Genomic DNA, 16,511 nt, shown 5'->3' with positions numbered 1-16,511 from the left:
GTGGAGGGGGGTGGGGGGGTGTACGGGGGCTTTTAATTTTAGATTATGTTATAATTAGCTAAATTGTCTGGGGCTTCATGGCAAAACGGTCCTAGGTGAGGGGCCGGACAAAGTACGACTGTAAAACCGCTATGACAAGTAAAAATGTTGGATCTTGGTTTCCCTTGCCAGGACGCGGGTCACCGGGGCCCCCCCTCTGGAGCCAGGCCTGGTGGTTGGGCCTCCACTAAAGGGGCCCGAGAGGGTAACATGAGTCCCCGAAAGAACAAGATCCCAGATACAAGCCGGCGAAATGAGTTTCCTCTCCCTTAGAGATAGGGTGAGAAGCTCGGTCATCAGGGAGGGGCTCAGAGTCGAGCCTCTGCTCCTCCGCATTGCGAGAAGCCAGATGTGGCGGCTGGGGCATCCGATCCGGATCCCTCCCCGGTAGGGTGTTCCGAGTGTGTCCCACCGGAAAGAGACCCCGGGGACGACCCAGGACATGCTAGAGAGACGATGTCTCTCGGCTAGCTTGGGAACGCCTCAGGATCCCTCCGGAAGAGCTGGAAGAAGTGCCTGTGGAAAGGGAAGTCCGGGTATCCCTGCTGAAACTACTTCCCTTGCGACCCGACCCAGAAAAGTAGTGGATAATGGATGGATAGATAGATTTAGATTACGGCTATATGCGATGTGAAAAGGACAGGTGTTGATTTGGTACCTCCACAGAATCATACCGACAATTATTTTTAAATGTTTTGTCCCCTCTTCTGCAGTAAAACAAGGGAATTACAATAAAAAATAATAAAGTACTGTTCGACGATTACCTCTCTGGGAGTTCGCGTAAATTTTTGGCATTTAAGCACATGTTTGGATGAAAGTCATCGTGCAGGTGTACCTAATAAAGTGTGTCGTGAATTTGGATTTCACTGATTTGAATTTGCGCAATTAATTAAAGAAGTCTTGTATTGCTTTTGCTTGGTGTTTGAGTGCAAATCCATATTTGGATCATTTGCACCATCTGCTGAATGAAAGTGGTATTGAATGCATATACATTTATGGAAAGTTTTCTGGAGTATTCATTCATTTTATTCATTGTCAGCACACGGTGTATTTTCTCTTGTTCATGTATCATTGAAATATTACTTGTGATGAATATTTGACATCAGCATTTATAGAAAAAAATCAATTTTGAAAACAATGTACGTGTTTGTGCTACCAAATTGCACTCAGTCAATAATTTTAGGATGAAAATCTGATTATTATTTACCTACTTTGCCACACTTGACGCTAATTGGCCAAAATATAAACATTTCACTCCCCCAAAGAGTTAAGAATATTAAATAAACAACAGGAAGAACGTGAAAATTACTCTCACTTTTACAAGCGAATTTAATTTAATTTTAATTTAAACTATTGAATCCATACGTCCCACTGTTTAAAAGTTTCGGTACTTTTCACTGTCAAAAGTAAAAATCCATAAATGAACCAATAAATTTGCTGGTTGTATTACAATTTATTTTTACACAGACCAGTTCGTTACAGTTCCTTAGTTACTTTTCCATTTTCCTTGCCACCGAAAGAGGGCGCAAGAGTATCAAGAAAGAAACTTCTAGAAAGCAACTGGACCTTTTTGTGGGATTCTGAGTTCGATAAAGAAAAACAAACGCCACCTGGACATTGTGGGTCACATTAGTAAAGAAAATACATATTTCCCATCGTATTTGTATACTTCACAGGTATAAATGAGAGTGGAAAAGATATTCGCCAGGGGGCGCTGTAGGTCATCATTTCACCCTAACGGTAAAAAACAAAAACAATCCTTTTTAAAACTCGAAATATTATTACCAAATCTCAGTCAACGTGGAACCACCGGTGCATATGTGTATATATTTTTTTCATTTTACACCTCTACCCCCCCCCCCTCTAAAGAAAAAAACAAGCATACTATAAAGACTTTTGAAGAATTCACCCTGGGGGCTGCATCATTTGCAGCAGTCTCTCTTTTTTCCCCCCCACCTATCGTTCCTATCTTTGTTTTTGTCACCTAAAGTTGACTCTAGGTTGACACTTTTGAATGACAATTGGCAGGCAGCGGGGGGGTTGGGGGGTTGGGGGTGTGTGGCTTTTGAATGAGCTGCAGAAAAAGTGTGATCTCCAGGCAAAACATTGCATAAAAACATTAAGGAGACCGTCTGGCGATGGGATTAGTCTCCTTAATTGAGAAAGGTAAATAAAGGAAAACAAGAAGGAAAGCTCCGGGCTACAATAATAAAAAATAATAATAATTGCTACTATTAGAGTTGCTCTAGTATTTTTTTTTATTATGACGAAGTTCCCAAAGCGCCTCTAGTGTTGTGTTTTCTCGCCGCGATCAGGTAAATGCAAATGTGTCATTAAAATCCCTAATAAGAAAAAACTTAAGGCGATGAGGTTTGGGTTGGGGGGGGGGTGAAGGAGGGAGAGAGGGGGGGGGTATCGTGCAGCCAATGGCAGCGCAGCATCCCGCCCTTTTTTCTATAACTTCGTGTCACAGACACCCAGTCATGCCACAACCAAGTTTTTGCAGCTGGAAGACTTAAGTGGACTTTCCTCCCAAAAAAGAAGTTCTCCATTCCTCTCCATCCACGCGTGGATTTACCCCCTTTGCGAGGGAGCCCCCCCCACCACCCCCAACACACCCCCACACCCCAATTTGAAAAAAGGGGAAGAAAAAAAAAACAAAGCATGAGTAGTGAACAGTTATACGAGAAGAAAATCGCCGGTATTCTGACCGACCTTCCCGGATCTATGAGCTCCCACCCGACCTCCAAGGACTCCCCGACTCTGCCGGAGTCCTCCGTGACGGACATGGGCTACTACAGCGCGGCGCAGTCGGCCCACGGCCATCACGAATATTACCAGGGCCAGGCGTACGGACAGCCCATCAACTCTTACCACCACCACCACCAGCACCAGCACCAGCACCAGCACCACCAGTTCAACCTGAACGCCATGGGAGCCGCCGGAGTCTACGCCGCCAAGTCCGAGTACCCTTACACGAACGGCTACAGGCAGTACGGACATTACAACAGAGATCACCTGCAGGCGTCGCCTCCCAGCTCAGGTAAGGGACGGGAGGGGGGAAAAAAGCTTCTTAATTTACCCCCCCAAAAAAAAAAAAAATAAATAAATCTCATCAAATGATAAAAAAAATTATAATCATCATCATAAGATGCATTCTATCGAAGCCACGTGTTGCATTGTCTTTTATATATTTCTATTTTTGAAGCGTGCGATTGCACTATGTGAGTTATTATTGTCAGTTTCTTGCATAAAAAAGGGAGGGGGGGCGATTGGATGAGTCACAGATCAAATTTTTATATCATCATAGACGATGTTGCACTTGATTAAAATGTAGTTAAAAAAATAAAATGGCTTCAAGTGCCCCCATTCTCCTCAAAAGTAATCTAGTAGTTAGTTGAAAACGTGCAATGGATGTCAATTGAAATGATTTATGTTTAATGTTCACGAGTGATCCCAAATATGGATCATCTGTATCACGTTTACCTTTTTTCCTTTGCAGTTAGAAGCGTTTTCGATTTGTTTTGTAATGTTGCACACGTTCCTAAACAGTTTTTAGTAAGTGATTGTTATTTCCTGTAAGTTAAAATTGTTTTGATTTTTTTTTTCAATAGTAAAAGAGGAGCCTGAGCCCGAAGTCCGCATGGTGAACGGCAAGCCCAAAAAGATCCGCAAACCCCGAACCATCTACTCCAGCTACCAGCTCGCCGCTCTGCAAAGGCGCTTCCAGAAGGCGCAGTACCTCGCCCTGCCCGAGAGAGCCGAACTCGCGGCCCAACTGGGCCTGACCCAAACACAGGTACGCCACCCGAGCCCATCTAGTCAAGAACAACCAAAAAAAAAAAAAACCTTGACCCGCTTCTCATTTAACCGTAAAACAATCTCCCCACGCGTAGGTGAAAATCTGGTTCCAGAACCGGAGATCCAAGTTCAAGAAGCTCTACAAGAACGGCGAGGTGCCCCTGGACCACAGCCCGAACGCCAGCGACTCCATGGCGTGCAACTCGCCGCCCTCCCCGGCCCCGTGGGACAACGGGGTCAGCACCCCGCAAAGCCGAGCTCAGGTGCAGGCGCAGCCGACCCACAGCTCGTCGCCCCCCTACATGGACGATTACAGCAACCACTGGTACCAGCAGCAGGGACCCCACCTACAGCTCCCGGGCACCGTGCACCACACGGTGCAACCACAGAGCGTGGGAGCTGTTTATTAACACGGACCTCCCCACCCCCACCTATTTTATATATATATATATAGATATCTATATATATATATATATATAATATTTTTAAAACGAGGTCTACCCAAAAAATGACTGTGCTGAAAGACCTTTTGACCGGGAGCAGACCTAAAGAGATGATCCAGACCAGAACTTTTTCTTCATCCATTGACAAAGCACATAAGGGATTTGTGATCACTTGTAACGACATATTTAAAGGACATATGACGTTTTTTTCTTTTTTTTTTTAAGTTATTCAACTCCTCTGTTATATTCCCCACGTCCTCCTTTTTTGTAAATGGATCGGAACGTTATTTTTTTTTTTTTTGTTTTGTTCAAAACAATAACCACACAATAACGAGAGGGAGGGGGAATGTGCTGTTAGTACTTTCCAATAATAATAATAATAATAATAATAATAATTCATGCCGGGCGCCCCATGAAACTCAGGTCATATTTATAAGGATTTGTAAAAAAAAAAAAAAAAAAAAAACAGTCGAAGGCTGTAAATATGTTTATATAGAACCACCGTTATGATCATATTTGTTTGAACGACTCGCTCGTGGTTCTCGACGCGGAAGTCATTTTTATATTCATGTCATTAGTTGCCCCTTTGACCTTCTTGTCCTTTGAATAAAGGTGTTAATTACACTTTGTGTGTCCGGACCCTGTTCCTAAACGTCGCCCGTCTTCAATTCCCCAATCGAATCAGAACCAAGAAAAAAGAGATATGATTTTTGTTTCGCCCGACTTGCAGTGTTGTACTGTGTATAGCTTGTGTTTTTTTAAAAAAAACGTCGTCGCGCTAATTTTAGGTACAGACGGAGGGAAATATTACAAAAAAGCAAATAATAATCATAATTTAAAGAAAGCTCCCGCGACCCTCGTGAGGATAAGCGGATCACAAAAAAGGATAGGTGAATTTAAAAAGGGCGATAATTCTTGATGTATTAAACAGTGCAAGCATCCCTAATGAATTGTCCCGTGAGTGCAGGTTCAAATTAAAAAAAAATCTTATTACATAAGTACGTATAGAATTTTTTATTTTTATTTTTTTTTTTTGCTATTGTACCTCTCAGGAGTTGCCCTGACAATTAAAAAGTAGACTAATGAATCTGAAATGTGAGGGAAACTCGTTTCCCCAGCCGACTACCTCAAGCTGGTTGGCGGTGAACAAAGTAGATGACGTCATAAAACACGCAGTTAAAAAACAAAAACAAGTTTTGCGGATGAGTGGTTTTTTTGGGGGGCAACATTGACGCGCGCCGCAGGAGGAGGGGACGCGATCGCAGACAAGATGGAGTCTCTGGGTTTTATTGCGGCTCTGTTGAGTGAGCGAGTGTGTGTTTGCATGTGTCTGTTTGTGGGGGGGTGAGAATGGGAGGGGGGGGTCTTGATGGACGAGCCCACCAACAAGCAAACATTTAGGAAAATTAACTACAGGGGTTGAGGATGAATAATTTGAGACTCCCCCCCCCCCCTCCAAAAAAAAAAAAATAAAAAATCCAATTGCACAACCAGGCTGAGGTGTTTGTGTTTCCTTGATTTTTTTTTTAAAATCATTGCCGTTGAAAAATAGAACAAAATCAAATATTTTTATAATCATGTGGAAACAAGTTATATAGTACGAGCGGGTTCGTGTTTTGTTTCGGATCTTGATTTGGCTCAGCTTGCTCTGAATTCACTAGCAGTAAGAATTGCAGTCAAAATATCACTGTTATATATATATATATATATATATATATATATATATATATATATATATATATATATATATATACATATATATATATATTCATCTTATTCAAAATTTATATCATTCCAGTGTTTGCAGCCAGCAAAAAAATAAATCTCCATAGAAACACATTACATAAAGTGCATTTAAAAATGTCCTTATCGAGAAATAAATAAAAATCTTACTCAGAAATGTTTCAGTAAAAAAAAAAAAAAGATTTTAAGCACATCTAAAATATCAGGAATATTCCTTTTCATTTGTGTTCAATATTGTATCATCTCATTATGTTTTTTTTTTAAATATGCTGCCATAAATAATAAGCGAGGGAGCAAAAATATGATTCTGATTACATTCACGTAGAAATAGCTCGTTTGTTTTCCTTTTTTTATTGGATGATTTATGTCACCCTCATAACTTTTTATTTTGATTTTCCAAATGACATTTATGTATTCATTGTACTCCAAAGAGTCATCGCCCACAACTTCAGTCCCATTTCCGCCACATCAGCGCCCCCGAAATTCGCCATCGGTTGCCTTCATGTTCCGTTGTTTTGTTGTCGTGTCGCAGATGTGAATTGATATTTGCTCATTATCACGCAGAGGTCATGTGATCGCCCAGAGGTGGACATCACGACCGCCCGCCGTGTGTGGTCCTCGGCCCGCCCTTCGCGGGGCGAGGGGGTGGGGGGGACCATTTGTGCTGAAGACAAATGCGTGCGAGTGTGTTATCGCTAAAAATGAACGAGTGGAATCAGCCAATGGAGGCGAACTATTGAACTCGAATGTGATCCTGCATAGTGGGTGGGGGGGGGGAACCCCACAAGATGGTTCTAAACAGAAGTGGCGCTGAGGTCCCAGCGAGGCCTTTACCTCGTTCCGCAGTCAACAGGATAGTGTCAGCGCTCGTCTCGGGGGATCAAGAATGCGGGTTTAGGCGGAGGTCGAGGGCTCCTCGACGATGGAAAGACTTCCAGCAGCTGTCCGGCACGCAGACCCGGTCCGGACCGAGCCCCGGTGGGTGGGTGGGTGGTGGGGATTCCGCACATGCTCCCGTTTGCTGTAAACACAAATGAACGATATCGGCGAGGACGGGACAGCTGTGGATTTGTGAACCCTGGCTGACTCGGTTGGTCAAGTCCACGTCTTGAGCGCGACTTGACCACGAACAGCAACGACTCCTCCTCAACTCGGCGACCTAGGCGGACTTCCCGGAACCACCTCCTCTGAGACTTTCACAAACCAGAAGCGACCATCTCTTTGGCGTGTCCTCGTTCATCCCGGGGGCCTCCTGGCTGTCCGCAACACCTCACAAGGGGAGGCGTCAAACAGATCTTGGAGTCACCTCACCTGTATCCTGGTTTCCCAGACCCCTGGGGGAAACATCACACAACTCCACACAGGAAGACAGGTGCAGATTTGAACTCTCAACCTCCGTAATGCAAAAGGGATTGCTGAACTGCTTGCCTACGAGCAGCAAGACATGATAAAGATTAACGAGTGTGTAAATCTCTTTTCTGTATAATTTCCATATGGGGTCCAGGCTCCAAGTCTGTACAGTAATGATGTGTGTGTGTGTGTTTACCGCTTTTCCTCATATTGTGGGGACTTGCGCAAGAGGATTTTAATATACTGTACTGCACATGATCCGACTTGTAAAGTAACACGCCTTCCTCATAACGCCGTGGCAAAATCTAAAAACAACGGCATGGAACGTTTTGCCGTTATATGACACTTTGTTCATTGTTGTGGTTTGGTAGCGAAGGGGACGTTGTTCAAATCCCGACTCTGAACCTTCATTTGGTTCCAGGTCGGCGGTGTGAATGAGAAACTGATCTCAACGAAGGAATAATAATGTAGAAACACTGTACGGTATCATGGAGAACATCCATTCATCCATTTTCTTCACCGCTTATCCTCATGAGGGTCGCAGGGAGTGCTGGAGCCTATCCCAGCTGTCAATGGGCAGGAGGCGGGGTACACCCTAAACTGGTTGCCAGCCAATCGCAGGGCACATTGAGCCGTGCTCACAATCACACCTAGGGGCAATTTAGAGTGTCCAATTGATGTCGCATGTTTTTGGAATGTGGGAGGAAACCTGAGTGCTAGGAGAAAACCCACGCAAGGCACAGGGAGAACATGCAAACTCCACACAGGCGGGTCCAGGATTGAACCCGGGACCCCAGAACTGTGAGGCGAAGGCTTTACCAGCTTTACCACCGTGACGCCCATCATGGGGAACATATGTATTTAAATCAAAATATTAGCAACGCGTGTTGAGTCAATTTAAAATTGAAAGCGCATTTTACAAATTGGGTATTAAGAAGCAAAGTCCTGAAAAACACCTGCAAGCAGTCGGCGACCGAGGAACCTCAAAGAGGACCCAAGATCCATAGGGAGACCGCAATCCTCGGAGTAGAGCGACAGAGGGGAAATATTGCGTGGAAATATCACAGGATGAAAGAGATCGCGCAGCTGTGGGAGCGACGAGAGAACAATGGGCACAACAACAGCCGTATCGACAAGCGGTAATAATTTCACGATGACAGCAACAGCGACCCCAAACCTTTTGTGCGTATAAATCTTGCAGTGGGATGTCAGCGGCTCACATTCGTAGGGTTTATGTCATGTCATTATCCAAGCCGCTTATCCTCACCAGGGTCGCAGGAAAGCTGGAGCCTATCCCAGCTAGCTTCGGGCGAAAGGGGGACTACGCCGTGAACTGGTCGACGGTCAGTCACAGGGCAGATATCGACACCATCACTGACCGGGAATGGAACCCAAGCTGCACGTACCAAAAGCAGGCGTGTGTACCACTACACCATCAGTGACTTGGGTTTTATGAAATAATTTTTTTCAAAATTGTAAGTTTTGGACATTTTTTCCCCCTGCAGTGTGTTATAGGGTCACCGACCTTTTGAAAGCTTTTGCTGTACTTGTATTATTTTTTGTTGTTGTTGGATAACATATGAATACAGTACGCTGATCCACATCAGATGGGCTCCAACGCAACCGTTCCGGGAACAAAGAGCGAGTCCGTCGCCATCCCATAAATCATTCGCATTCGAGGGTGAGGACTCGAGTTGAGGACGATTATGGTTTGGGGATGAGTCTCCAGAGAGCGAGCATAAGTCAACATAATGTCATCTGCAAGGATGTAAACACAATAGCGCATTTGTGTGCGAGCCCGACGCCTGCCAAAGTCGATCGACCCCCCCCCCCCCCCCCTCCCGGATGTCGGCGGAAGGTCGCATCGGGTCTCGTGGAAGCGAAGTCGAGGATCGCCGGAGAGGAAACCGAATAGCGTCACTCGTCACGTCAGTGAGGAGAATCGCCCCCGGTGGCCTGCTTCGGCATTGGGATGCCTTTTATTCCCAATGCACGATCAAAAACCCAACGGACCTACGCACAAAGTTTTTGGACCGTCCCACTTCACTGTGCCTGCATTAGGGTTAGGTCGGCAGGCTTTGTTCCTGTTTGAAAAATTCATCCGGTCGACATCCACATGCTATGATTCTCATCTAGAGATGTGAAATTAGCGATAATTCGACAAGGTGAGTAATCAGCATCAGTGACGAAAGGCCTCGCTTATTGCAGGAAAAATATAAACGTGACTGGTAAAGAGAGAAATTTGAAGTGGGGCGGGGTTGGGTTGGGGGTGCTTAAGTGACTTCTTCAGCGCGTCCACTCCTGGCTTGATGCAAATAAGACACAAATAGAGCTCCAAACTAGGTGCCGGTTCACCCATGAAGGAATTTGGGTTCAAATGCTGTCAATCAACAAAAGAGAGTGAGGTACTCTTCGGGGTAATTTTAGGTGGATAAATTCGGTTACATCATTTTTTATAAAGATTGTAACAAGCAGAAAGTACTGTGATGATTGCAACACGTTGGGGGTGGGGGGATTTAAAATCTGTATTAGATCATTTGAAGGGATTTAGAAAAGGTGTTTGTAATGGACACAATTACATATTTTTTTCTGAAGTTATTTGACCCAAACATGGATGGTTTATTGGAGGGAAATCATATTTTAACACAGATGAGACAATGCGGAGCTTTATTCAAAAGAAAATTTATGGAAATGTAAGTTGTTGTTTTTTTTTAAAAAAAAAACTTTTTAAATGACTGCACCCCTTCAAAAAGTGCTACCTAATTGTAATATTATTTGGAAATACATAAATAAAATACATAAAAGCATGTCTTTTTTCTTCACTGGTATTTTTAATTGAATTTGAGTTTTTTTTTTTTTTAAGTTTGCATCCAATGCAGTTCCTGTAGTAATATGGGGGGGGGGGGACATCTCATCAAAAGTCATAGCAGCAGTTCACCAATCTTTATGCGTTCAATAAAAACAAAAATAGATTTCTGATCCTTATTTGCAGCTCGCACGGATTTGTTGCATTGTTCCGTTCGGACGCGCGCGCTCGCGCCCGCGACGTGGAACAAGAAAAAGGAGCCAAGTTTGTCATCACTGAAAGTCACAATAAGGCTCGTCCGACATCTGCTTGTCGTCTTAATACTCAGCGAATGCAACGGAAAATGTCTCTGATGATACTCGTGCAAAAAAATGAAAAAAAAAAAGAATAAAAATGTACAGTATCCAGAAATTGCGCACACGTTACAAAGGTCCTCTTCAGTGTCTTTTGTCCCGTCAAATGACGCGTCAAATTGGCGCATAATCCAAAAAATACACGACCTGGTGGATAAAAATTCAATGACGCCCCCGTCCCCCCACCCCACCCCACCCCGCGCCTCCCACGAATCCACTCACATCATGGGGTGCCTCGACATGGCTTCCTGGTGGTGGGGATGTTGGTTGGGGTACCAGTGGCCCAAAGGGTTCATGTAATTGTTGGGGTACACCGGGCCGGCCGCTTTGGAGGCCGCGGACACGTCCCAAAGTTGCGCCATCCCGTGGGGGGAGCAGGGCGACGCCGAGCTGGTGCTGCTCAGGTGTTCCCCCTCCGGTCCGCTCCCGTGCCTCATGACCTTTTTGTACTTGGAGCGCTTGTTCTGAAACCAGATTTTCACCTGCAACACCAAAAGATCACGTCCAATCACATTCACATTTTCATTAATTGGACTCAATGAATGAGCGTGCATCCCGCGACCCTTGTGATGATAAGCGGCTAAGAAAATGGACGGGTGGATGTGAGCGCGCACGTCATCGGGCGCTGCGGTAAACGATCCAATTTCACTCGGAAAATGATTTTTCGCCACAAATGAGCCCTCTTTGTTGATCGATCTACGCCCGTGACATATTTTGACAGCCAATCAAATTGTTTTCCGCCTCTCACACGTCATCTCGCGTGAAACGAAATCACGGGGAAACGGACAGAGCATTAGGTACACTTTCAAAACGAAGGCCCGTGCAAACATTGAAAGCAAAAATAAATGTAATATTCGTAAGGATAGTAACGGTGCAATGCTTTTGTTTTAGAAAAACATTTATTTAAAAATAAAAAAATACATATTTTCGTGCGGTCTTCGCAGTGGCGGCGAACAATTTCGCATGTTGGAAAAGTCAAAATATTAGAAAGTACATCTGCTGCAGGTGTCCAAAACGCCGCTAAATTGCTATTAATCATCGTTTTAAAGATCAGTAACATTATGATTTAAAAATTGCAGATGATTTTTTTTATTTGGGAGGTTGAAAGCTGCGCGCGTGACAACATAAGAAGAAAAAAAAGCGTCTTAATGAGATTTATGGCCTGCAGCGTTCTAACACGTGATCAAGCTTAATGTTCGATCATCCAAAAAGTAATTTCAAGTAGCGACATGTAATTGAACTGCGTGTAATTATCACATCTGGAGACAAAACCGCAGGATCTAAAGTGTCATGAACTTACTTGTTTTTGTTTGTGTGTGTTTTTTTTTTTTTTTGGGGGGGGGGGAGTGATAAGTCAGACGTTACGTTATAAAATTAAATTAGAAAACACACACACACACACACACCTATTTTGAGTACAGGAGGCCTACTTTTTTTCAGTGCTTTTATCTCAATTGCAAAATCTTTATATATATATATATATATATATATATATATAAACCGACAGACTTCTTGTTGGCTGGTGCGACATTTTTTTTTTTTTTGCAATAGATTGTGAACGACGGTGACCGGCAACCACCTGAGTCTGAGTGAGTCCCAGTTTGGCCGCCAGGTCCGCGCGTTCCGGGAGGGCCAAGTACTGGGTCTGCTGGAAGCGCTGGTGCAGGGCCTGCAGCTGCAGGCTGGAGTAGATGGTTCGGGGTTTCCTGGTCTTCTTCCCTTTGCCGTTCAAACGCGCGTCCCTGCCGTCCAGCGCGGGGGACTTGTCGTGATCTGGGGGGGAGGAGGAGAAATTCCTGAAACGTCGCCATTTTGACGGATAGAGCCAAAAAAAAAAAAAAAAAGGATGGTGCAAGTTTGAGGCTCCCTTTTCTAGCAACCTAGTCGTACATTTTCACCAAAAATTATTAAAAATATGTACAAAGGTATCATGTTTTGTTAGTGCTTCCTGTGAATTACGGTGGGGAAAAAAAGCTATTTGGCAAATGTGCCTTTGCTGTACAACACGGGTATCAAAGTCAAGGCCCCGGGGCATGATTCGGCCCATGACATATTTATTTTGTGGCCCACTGAAGCAAATTAATATTTTTGTTTTCATTTTGGAAGCTTGACCTAAATTGCAATTTTTTAAAATTTTTAAATCAAATCTCAATTTACACAAAAACATTTGATTGCTACTATATTTTCCATAACTTCTTATTTCATATTCTGATGATTGTTAAAAATCGAACCAAGAACCATACTCTCAAAAAAAAAAAAAAATTGAAGGGATTTCCGCGGTTCTGCATAGCACCACTGTAGACCCCTGGGGTTCTCTGGGAGCTCCACGCAAAGTTCTGTACAACTGTAACCCAGCATGCGTTTGGTTTTGGTGCTACATCAGTGAATAATGGTTGTGTCAATAAAGAACCACCAAGAACGTGTGACAAATAGAACCCCAAACTGTTCTCCGATATACCGCATAGTTGTTGTAGAACCTTCCTTTACTTCTCTTTAGTGTACTGTACAGTTTGGACGAATGAGTTTCACAATCTTGCTCCCGTATAAGCCACTCAGTGTTGACATCCTGGCCTTGTTGGGTATGGCGACTGAATGTGCTTACTAACTTCAATAATTTGTGGATATTAAAAAGCAGTTCGCCATAATGCGGATGAGCGCAAAGACGCTCGCCCTGTGCGGTATTTGCGCCCATTTGCGGAGCCTCGAGGCGCATACCTGCGTGCTCCGATCGGTCGTGCAGGCTGCCTAAGCTGCTGTTGCTGCTGTTGTGCTGCTGGTAGTGCATGTAAGCAGACGGGGGGTGCGGATTCGAGGCGCCGGGGTAGGCGTAGCCCAAAGGGCGGCCATAGGACGACGCGCCGGCCGGGAAGGAGCCGTCGTGCTGCGGGTGGCCGGCGGCGTGGAAGCCTTGCACGGGGTAAACGTGAGCCGGGAGCCTCGCCGGAGAGCGCGTCTGCTGAGCCGGGTGGCCGTGTCCAAACTCGAGAAAGGCCGATTTGGACGGGTCGGGGCCATTGAGAGTGTCAGGCATGAGAGCCGTAGACATCATCAGAGCGTCCACACCGGGAAGAAGATGGTTTCATGAGTTCTACCTTGCACAAAATCCACGCTGAGACGGTGACAGCTTCCAAGTGTGCGCGTCCACCGCGCCCCTCCACCCCACAACAAAATCAAAATAAAAGCCAAGTTCAAGAAAACAGAAAATGCTTCTTCCGTCAAAGAACTCGTGCGTGCACAACCTCAACACGCCGCTCGTCTTCTCGTCTCTGCAGCTCTCGGCTCTGCTTCTGATTGGCCTTTAGCCGCAAACTGTCACCGGAGCTTCTCGAAGCTCATTAACATGCGCGAAGATGCGCTCAACACTTGCGTGCACGCAGGCGTGCAGGGAGGGGGGGTGGGGGGGGGGTCATGCAGGGACCTCCTCTGTACAACAGCAACACGTTCACTCGTGGTCGTCGTGTCACGCGCTGACTGACAGAACCGTTGCACGAGTCCGGAACAAAGTCCAAATAGTCATCCAAAGGTGTTTTTCTTAGAGTCCAATTGAACACCCGTTGAGGAGATTTGCCTCAAAACTGAGCGACAAAGTAGAATTCCGCCGCACATGACTTCACGTTGTAAAAGACGAATCAAACACATAAATGTATTTACAAACTGCATGCGATCTTATTTCTTTTCTGTTACATTTAATCCTTTGAAATACTCAAAATAATTTCAGCTTTCAATTCAATAATTTTACACTTTTACACCGTAATTCCAGCAGGAATCCACAAACGAAACCATTTGAAATTAGCCGTTTAGTGAAATATTAGACGTTTCTGGCAAGGCATCGGACGTATATTTTTTTTTTTTACAGTTTCGGTTATGTAATATAAAATTTCCACAGATCTATAGGACATGCCGCATTTTAAATGGTAACATTTGCGCAAATTCGCAGTGAACGCTTCTAATTTGCCATCATTTACCATCATTTAATTAAAAGTTTTAATTCGACATTTTGATTCATACGTCCATCAATATTTAAATGCCGCCATTAGTGTGGGAAAAGGTGGCGGCAACCTTCAAATAGAATTGCAAGTTTGCAATTATAAACCCCCCAAAAATAACAAAAAATTCGTTGCTTCGTGCATTCCTGCAGGTTTCAAAAGTAAACAAGGATGGCAAATGTAAAAAAAACACGGAAATGCCTAAAATGGGTGCACACATTACATGAGTGAAAACCATAACCCGAGGCTTAAAAAGAATACAACTCTATGTAAAATACATATACATGGGAGAAAGGCTTTTTTAAAATTTAAAAAAAAATGGCATTTTTGAGGGCATGCACGGAAATTGAGCCATCATGTGCGAGCAGATATGTGCAATAAGATACGGCCCCATCCTAAAGAGTGTTTGGTGGGTTGAGTGTGTTGCTGCAGTGCTGTCCAAACCCATCATTTTGGTCACGTCCTGCAGAGCGCTGCCACGCTGACGGCCTGCGAGTCTGCTTTGCCTGCACGCGCGCGCGCCCGCGCACGCACTCTGGACCGCTTCCCGATCCCAATGCACGCGGCCAAAACGGGCCGCCACAACAAAGCCACAAATGATTATTATCGTGGAACGATTTCATTCACAACTAGAAATTTTATATCCCTCAGAAACGGAGCACGAGCGCTGAGATATCCCGTCACTAAACTTGACATGCCGAGAGGAGGAATTCTTCCAGAGCTTTCATTTCTCATTGACGGCATATTTTAGCAATCCCTGCATAGGCGCAATAAAAATATGGGCATTGAAAATACACAATTCTCAATCTGTCTCATAGGTTAGACTTAACATAAAGCACACACGTGCTCGGAGATATTAAATAAACCACTTGCCCCCACCTCTGATATAAATAATCTGTATTTTCTATTTCGAACTATATAGCGGTGACTCTGCAAACAGTTAATGAGTGACCACTTTGGAGACTTTTCTGTGATTTGAGGAAACAATAAATTGTGTTCCAGGTTAACGCCGATAATTTTGATATGAGATCTTCTAAATTAATCGATATTAAGTAATTAATGAACCCTAAAATCTTGCTAATCCTTCAAACCCTCGATTGATTGCGGGCGTTAGCTACTTAGCTAACGACGTAGCTTCTTGACACCAAAGATTCCGCAGGGCACGTATTGGGTTTAACCGAACAATATGTTCAATAATAGCGTTTTGCAGCAATAAATCAATTCTTGCCTGACAGCGTCAATCAAAGCGGAGTCCCAGGGTAGAATTTGGGATATGACGGCACTTGTGACGAACACGATTCGGTTCTGCAAGCGGTTGCTAATGTCGAAATCAATCGCGTGTGTGTGTACAGACTGTCTGTTGGCAAGATTGTAGATCAAATCATCCCATTAGCATGTTCATAAACATAATTTGAGGAATCTGACGGGATGCTAATCTTTTTGGTGATAAGAATCTTTTCCCGATTCCTCAGATGGTTACAAGATTTTGGCTCTGGTTTGGCACAGTGCCCTTAGCATTAAAAACGTGGATGGAAAACAATTAGCAATAACAACTGGAGCGTTTACAAACCAAATGAGTGGATATACATAGTGGTTTGGCGCATCCCGGCTTGAGCCTCACTCCGGGGGTCACGAAGGTGAAGCTACGTTAATTTGCGTCGTTGCAGCTAGCCACAGGCATGCGGTTAGGGTTAGGGTTTAGCGACAGTCATACCAAAGGTATTGAGTCAAAACTGTTTTGGCTTCAACGTCAAAACGTTTTCTTTTGCCGATCAAAACTAGAACGACCCACTTTTGAGGACAATTATGCGCGGAATGAAGGAGGTAAATGAACAATAGTTGCTGGATATTTTCAATTTTTTTCCCATTTTCAGAAAAACACTATTACCATCCGCGAATTATCATAGCTACAAATGATCTTGGCAATAATAATCATATAAAAAAAAACAGCTAATGACAGGACTGAACTTATTTCATCCGGTTTCACATT

General features: G+C 44.2%; 2 protein-coding genes across 2 annotated transcripts; one reads left to right on the top strand and one right to left on the bottom strand.

Moving 5' to 3' along the window:
- The first annotated feature begins 2,652 nt into the window (after window positions 1-2,652).
- On the top strand, window positions 2,653-5,234 carry dlx3b (distal-less homeobox 3b). The gene is made up of 3 exons (XM_061810558.1): window positions 2,653-3,082; window positions 3,654-3,838; window positions 3,936-5,234. The coding sequence occupies exons 1-3, from the start codon at window positions 2,704-2,706 to the stop codon at window positions 4,248-4,250; spliced, it is 879 nt and encodes a 292-aa protein (XP_061666542.1). The 5' UTR covers window positions 2,653-2,703; the 3' UTR covers window positions 4,251-5,234.
- Window positions 5,235-10,260: 5,026 nt separating this feature from the next.
- dlx4b (distal-less homeobox 4b) lies at window positions 10,261-13,876 on the bottom strand. Its single transcript, XM_061810597.1, has 3 exons — window positions 13,251-13,876; window positions 12,115-12,308; window positions 10,261-11,017 (listed from the first exon to the last, which is right to left on the bottom strand). Exons 1-3 carry the CDS (start codon window positions 13,582-13,584, stop codon window positions 10,754-10,756), a joined length of 792 nt encoding a protein of 263 aa, XP_061666581.1. The 5' UTR covers window positions 13,585-13,876; the 3' UTR covers window positions 10,261-10,753.
- Between the last annotated feature and the right edge of the window lie 2,635 nt (window positions 13,877-16,511).

Source organism: Syngnathoides biaculeatus, chromosome 22 (genome assembly GCF_019802595.1).
Source record: "Syngnathoides biaculeatus isolate LvHL_M chromosome 22, ASM1980259v1, whole genome shotgun sequence".
NCBI classification, from domain to species: Eukaryota; Metazoa; Chordata; class Actinopteri; order Syngnathiformes; family Syngnathidae; genus Syngnathoides; species Syngnathoides biaculeatus.
This window is presented reverse-complemented; position numbering and strand designations above follow the sequence as displayed.